Raw genomic sequence first — 7,368 nt, forward strand, 5'->3', positions numbered from 1 at the left:
GTCATAACTCTCCCTTCCTATCTTAAAGATAGTTACAATCGTAACACAAATAAAAAATCTCACCTTTAATCCAAGCAAAGATATAAACAGTTTAAAATCCACACTTCAGAGGTTTTGTAACAGAGCAGTGTTTTTCCTCCATCCCCAACAAGCTTTCGCTCACAGAAAACAACTAAGAAAAACAGAGGAAAAAATCCACAATTTGCCCATTCCCCTCTCCCGCCTCCTACAGAAAGCGTCCTCCCCCTATATGGTACTGTGGGTCCTTGGCATTTCTCCTTCGGCCCCTGGAGGCCTATAAGTGCTTAGGTTCAGTTCTGCTCAACAGCAGGAAAGCCCAAGAGCAGCGAGTGGTCTGATCCACTCCCACCCCTCTCCTCTCCTCTCCTCTCCTCTCCTTTCCACTCCTCTCCTCTCCTCTTTCCTCTCCTCTCCTTTCCACTCCTCTCCTCCTTCCTCTCCTCTCTTTTCCTCTCCTCCCCTCTCCCTCGTTCCTCTTCTCTCCTCTCCTTTCCTCTCCCCACCTCTCCTTCATTCCTCTCTTCTCCTCTCTTTTCCTCTCCTCTCCTCTCCTCTCCGTTCCTGAGTGCAGGCAGGCTGTATGTGCAAGGCACACAGGCAGGTGGTGGTGGTCCACTGCTCGCCGAATCGATGAGTAATTTCTTACAGATTCACATGGAAAATGCTGTAGCTTGCTTTTGTAACATGCTTATGTAAAAGGTCTTTATGTAAGTCTCGATTCGTTTTGAAGGGGGGGAAAAACAGCAGACTTTTGTTACGAAATGAAACTAATGAATACAAAAGAACATACCTGTCGTGTTGTGACGCCTCCTGAAATGTCCTGGTGGGTGTCTTTGAGGCTACTGCCAGCAGTTCAGCACTCTGGGTGTGTGCCTGTGTGTGTGTGTGTGTGTGTGTGTCTGTGTGTGTCTGTGTGTATGTGTGTATGCCTATGTGTGTGTGTGTCTGTGTCTGTGTCTGTGCCAGTCTGTGGTGAAACGCCTCTTTGAAGCTCCAGTGATGGAAAAGAATAAATGCTGTTGTTCTCAGGCCCCTCAGTATTTATCATCCCCTGCCTCTCAAGGGAGGGCTGTGATTGGTCCACTGCTGTCCATAAACCCATCATAAAGTATGTGAAATCTCAGTGCCCTAGAGATGATTAATCCCATTCAGTAGAATAGCCCTATGGGGTTAGCCACATTGTCCTCTCATATAGGTGTTAGAGAGATACTAGTTTATTCTAAGGGCCAAATATTTATCCAGCTTTTTAGGATTAAATGCAAACTGCCATGACTCGCACAGCAGACACAGACATCTTGGGAACTCGATTGATACAAATATTGGATCTGGACATTCTCCAGGGTTGACTTACTTTGCAGAAAGAAATCTTAGCACTAGATTTTTTTTATATATAGATTGAACTGCTGTTTTACTGACTCGACTACTGACTGAATGACTGACTGACTGACTTTTCCTGTCAAAAACATAATCATTTCCTGGAAGTGAAACTGTATTAATCTAGGGAGATTAGTGGTAGTTCTGGAAGACACAGATCTTCCCACCTCTGAAAGGGTGACATTAACTATTGCTTAATTAATGCCCTACTTTGTTGATAATGTTGAATCTGTGAGGTTTACTTAGATGACGACATTCTACCAGGCCTACAGTGAAAGCCCTGATTGAGAGTGAATCCATCTTAAATAGTAGTCAGAGCTGTTTTCAGATTTATAGGTATCATAAGACTGATTTTTAAAGACCTTAACTAAATGACTAAAAATAAAATATGTAAACATAAACAAGAAGTAGCACCAACAGTTCAGCCTATTGTTGCTGTATAGAGCAGTGGTTTTCAAAGTGGGGGGCTCGAGGGGATCACTGTAGCCCTGGTAAAGTCCATCTGACATCAATGAGTGCTCCTGCCAGTGACCTAGGTGGCCGGCTCTGCTAACATGAACATCTTTTTGAGAGTAGAGTCGAAGGGAGAGATATTTTTCCAGTTTTGTACAAGTACATTTAGGCAAATGGACTTGACTGGTCTCATCGTTTAGGAGTGTGTTCAGACAGGGCTGGGGACTGGAAATAAAAATGGAGTGACAGCTCTCTTCAAGCAGAAAAATGATTCACTGTACCCACCATTGTGAAGTGCTTGTGACTAAACAGATAGAGGATGAGCTTAATTTATTTGCACATCTGCCTTAGTATTGGCCTTGTCAATATTAATAACCATGTTCATTGAACAAAAGTACAGCCTTCCCTCCGGTCAGAGTCTGTGACTTCAACATGGTCATGAGTGGTCAATGTGTGAGCTCACACTGATGTTTTACAATGTGTCATAATCCAATGAAATGCCCTCTGTCAGCCTTTTGATTTTGATCGGGAAATTTGAATCAGCAGGTTAAAGTCCAAATTAATATCGATGAATTGAGGTCACACATTTTCTCGTTGTGTCCATTACTGTATGACAGCACAATTGTGAAAGCTTCAGGGTTGGTGTGCGTCATAGTGTCACCTCTGCCATGCCTTACTAAGGCGTATGGTTGAGACACTTGTGTAATACAGTACCTGATATCACTAAGTGATATCAGGTATTGATGAAGTCTTCATTCCTCAGTAATAGCTTGGGACACATACTGCTGAGTCTTGTGCTGACAAGACTGATCTGCTCTGAACCTGGCCATCACCCAAGGCTCCAAGGCCCAAATCAGGATCCAAGTGTCTGACATGTTTTAAATTACGATGAGCAATATCAGGACACTAAGAAATGGATTGATTAATAGGGATAAAGGACGGGTTCAAGGGGAACCAAAGGAAGGTCAACATCCTGGCATCGCACAGACACGAGGTCAACTGAGATATTAGCAACAAACATACAAAACTTTTTTAAAGTTTTATTTGGGGGAGGAGGATTGTTTGCCTTGTGAAAACCTTTATCACTCTGTTTCTCGACATGTACTGCCTGTCCATCACTCAAAGCTCCACTATAGTGTCAAGATCCAAATGTCTGACTGGAGATTAAATAATTAATGCTAGATACCAAGAAACCGACTGATTAACAGGACGGGCAAAGAGGAGTCCACATGGTAACACTCATACACTGGGGGTCAGGAGGTCAAATGAGAAACACGCCTTTAGATCAAGTTCGTGATGGCAGAACTGCGCAGCACAAGATGCACGTGGTTAAAAATCTGTCCACGATGATCTAGATGGGCGTGTTTACGACTCTGCAGTCAATATCACATGGCCTTAACTTATCGCGGGAGCAAGGCGGCTGCTGCGCAGCAGCACAATTCCTCTCCTGGCACTGCGGAGCCTAGACCCTGCCTTCATGATGTCAAGACTTTGCCCTAATTGGCATTTACATCCCTTATGTATGTGCTGGCGTTTAGACGCCTCTTCATATCCACAGGTGCCGGTGCCTCATGTTTCGTCACATGGTCACGTTTAGACTACGGGAAGTAGAGAGTGTCCAACTTTAGCAGCGTTTGTATCCCCACCCCTGCTGTCACCGGCAAATCTCGCTGCTGCAAGAGGACAGTTGGGGTTGAACTTGAACGCGCCTATTGATTCATTTAGGTCAATGGAGATTGACAGGGAAAGAGCTGGGAGAAGGATGGAGAAATGATCATAGGTTAGAATTGAACCCATGTCCAGTGTCTGGCTGGATATGGATTTCGACTACAGCTCTCCAAGAGAAACGCACTGTTTGGAAGTTTTAGCTCTGTGTTGCATGTGCATTGTGCAGAACAACTGCCACACCCCTTTCACTTTCCCCATTCCATTCAATTCACTGCACCTCCAATCGATTATCCCCAATCAGCCACAGACTTTATCAGACAGCACCTGTGCCCACAGCCCCTTCCCTTTGTTCAAGTCACATGGAGGAATCTCTGTATGCTGCTGCTACTGCAGACGCTGTTTATCCTGCCCGGTGTGTGTTAATGAGTTACAGTATAAGCCACACACACATACCTACACTTGCTCCTATCCACACACGCAACCACAACAACTGTTTGGATTTATTTTCAATAAAGGAAGGAACTATTGAACTAAAAAGTGACTGGACTGTACTGCTCTCACCAACACCTCCACTGGTATCAAGCCAGCATCTGTTGTTGCACACCCCTCTCAACCCTCCTCTTCACTTACATGGAAACTAACCTTTGGCAAACTGTCAAAGCCTTTGGCACTCCTGTTTCCAATGTTACTAAATCCCGAATCATGCTGATCATGATGACAAAATTGATGACGATGAACTAAACAAAATCTCTCAAAATTATGTTGTTAGCCTGATTGTGTCAGCAGTTTTGCCAAGACGATATGCAGAGCCTTAGCCACAATGTTTTTCTTTGTGTGCCAAAAATGTTAACATGGGGGATGTTTATGTTTCTATGTTTAAGAAGGTGCCACTCTGCTTGTTCCAAGGAAGGACGGATTTATTTCTTGACATTCAGAAGGGGTCAGTGAGGATTTGCAATTTCAGCCGCAATCTCAGACACTGTCCTGACAGAGAAGGAAACACAACAGACATTACCAATGGCCAAACGTACGTACAGAGTGGGTTGTACTCTTCACCACAGTACTGGACATTGTGTCAAAGAGTTGTGATTACCAACGCAGCCACACATCTGTGTTAGTGGCATCGTGGAAGACACTGTGCTACCTCCTGTCTCCGCTTTGCGTCAGGGTCAGGTTCGCCCTGTCAGTACTTATTTTCCTGATAATGACCAGCGTTCTACATTATCTCTTACTTAAATATCTGCTCTGTTATCCGAGGTCGTGCTTTTTGGGTTAAACTGAAATGATTCAGGCTCAGTCTCTTTGGGGTTAAATGAGAGTTATCCAAGCTCGGCCACAGGAGGTTGAATTTGTGGTTTAACCTGGCCGGTTCCTGTTTTTGCTATGTTTACTTATTCTCAGAGGGAAAGAGCATGGGAAGTCATGCAGATAAACAAGGCTGACAGATGGACTGGGACAAGGCTACAGATCGGCACTTGGATAAAAAACATAAATTGATAGCAGACTTTGGATACAACAAGATCCAGGTTCTTTGGTGTATTGCATCAATTACGTAGAAAGCTGAGACGCATCGATGGCTGAGAGGAGGTCGCGGGAGGAAGTGGGTGAAGAGACGAACGTATCGAGTTACCCGTTCTGAGGCTGCAGGCGAGGAAGGCGAAGGTTAAAATATGCAGATTGGCCACTGAAAGATGGAAATGATGAGGTTGCAAAAGCAAACAAGAGATCAGTACACACATAAGTATTTGTGGACTTGTAGCCAAATTATCTACAGTACAGTACGCTCACCCAACTGTAGCCTTTTTCGAGGTTGTTAATTTAGGTCGGACAATGTTTAAAAGAGTTAGGAACTCAGGCAGAAGTTGAGTGTGTATTTTTGTGTGTGCCATTCCATTTAAGTGGATTTGTGTGACTAGTACGTAGTGGTTCTGTCTCTCTCTCTCTCTCTCTCTTTCTCTAGCTCTCTCTGTCTAAGTTTTGTTTGCAGTTGTGATTGATTTGATGTGTGTCTGTCTTTGTTTGGTCTCTGTATTATGTGTGTGAGTGAGTTTGTGTATGTGTGTGTGTGTGTGTGTTTGTGCCCGTGTGTGTATATGTGTGTGTGGCCGCAGCTGTGTTTGTGTGTCCCTCCATTCCGGTCTGACGCTCCCCAGTCATCCAGGGTGCTTGCTCGGACCAAACGTCCACCACTGCCCCCACCACACCCCCTGCCCACCCCTCTTTCAGTCACTTTATTAAATAAACGCCCCTCCGATTGCCCCCCGAAAGCACCTCTTTATAGGATTAGGGCCTCACCCACACCTCTCCATCAGCCCTAAAACATGCCCCCCCCCCCCCCCCCCCCCCGACACACACACACACACACACACACACACACACACGCACAAACACCCCTGGCAGAGTTTGGTAAGATGGCGGCTGGGTGTTACCGTCACAGGCTGACCCTCTAATGGCTGCCCTCACAGCTGTGGCCGAAGGGAGCTCTCCACCAATGGCCTTCTCCCCAAATGCCACTGGCACCGCAGGAATCCCCCCCAGTCGTTTAAAACCTGCGGTCTGGCCAGACACCTGCCTCATAAGACCACACTACCACTGCCACAGCGCCAGCCGCAGAGTCTCCTTTGCGTAGGATGGACACCACACACGCGAGGACAGCAAAGGTCCACACCGAGAGAACGAGACCACAGACACTAGGAAGAGCCTGAGACAGAGAGAGAGAGAGAGAGAGAGAGATAGAGAATTAGAGAGAGAGAGAGCACGGGAAACAAAACAACCTGGGAACTAAGTTTGAAGTCCGACTCAGAGGAGATACTTACAGATATATTCATCAGGATATTCACCTAGTGGCAAAAGAAGCAATTAAGGAAAGGGCAAACATACAGTTTGTGTTGTGACGGAAGACGGAATAAAGAAAGCGTCAGGAATAGACATTGTATTGTGACGGACGCCAGGTCGCAATCGTCCCGGACACACTCAGGTAACTCATTAGTTCAGCAACCTTCTTCAGTAAGATGATGGGTGAACTTTGACCCTGGATGTTACACTATCTGCTGTTCACAAATGCAAGGATAGAAAAAAACGCACCAATGCTATTTTAATTCAGTAGTTAAAATGTACTGTAATTTCCCAACTATTAGCCGCGGCTTATACATTGATTTTGAAAAATTTCTTTAGCTATGAGGTTAACACACGAGGGCAGTTAATATGGTATTAATATGGTTTTGTTTCTTTTAACTTATAAAGCACTGCATAACGCATAAAACACTGTTCTGCGGCTAATACACAGGCAATTACTGTTTATGCAATGATTTGGCACATAGTAGATTTGACAGATGTCAGCACACTGCAATTTAACAACCTTAAATGAACACCTGACCAGATAACTTTGATAATGACTTGGATACTGTGTGTGTGTGTGTGTGTGTGTGTGTGTGTGTGTGTGCGCGCTCGTGCGTGTGTGCATACGGGTGTGTGCGTGTGTGTAAAGATACAGCATGAAGGCTCTGATCGTGTCTTTGCTGGGCCTGCGTTTGGTCATGGGGATGGGGTAAGTGGTCTACTTCTCTCTGCTTCACTCCTGTCATCACCCTGATATCCTCCAACTGGCAAACACATGACCCAAATGGACTTGTTCTGGATGATGGCCAGAATCAGGCTTAATCAACTGATGACAGTGTTTTTCTATCAGACATATGTTATGAGTGCTATATATTTGATGTAGACCAGCTGCTTCACTCAATAGGATACCAGTATTCAGTTTACTGTAATAGGGTAGCAGTAATAGGTACTGTGTCTTTGCTAACAAACAAAATGTAAGGTATGAATAAGGTTGGATGATTATTATGTGGCCCT

The 7,368-nt window shown here is 44.9% G+C and overlaps 1 protein-coding gene across 1 annotated transcript in view; it reads left to right on the top strand.

Moving 5' to 3' along the window:
• Window positions 1–7,010: 7,010 nt before the first annotated feature.
• Window positions 7,011–7,368, top strand: part of sspo (SCO-spondin) — a 98,845-nt gene continuing 98,487 nt past the window's right edge. Inside the window, exon 1 of the mRNA XM_062521966.1 lies at window positions 7,011–7,063. Within this exon, the coding sequence (XP_062377950.1) occupies window positions 7,011–7,063 (53 nt within the window). The remainder of the gene's footprint in view (window positions 7,064–7,368) is intronic.

Source organism: Sardina pilchardus, chromosome 19, assembly GCF_963854185.1.
Source record: "Sardina pilchardus chromosome 19, fSarPil1.1, whole genome shotgun sequence".
In the NCBI taxonomy this organism is placed as follows: Eukaryota; Metazoa; Chordata; class Actinopteri; order Clupeiformes; family Clupeidae; genus Sardina; species Sardina pilchardus.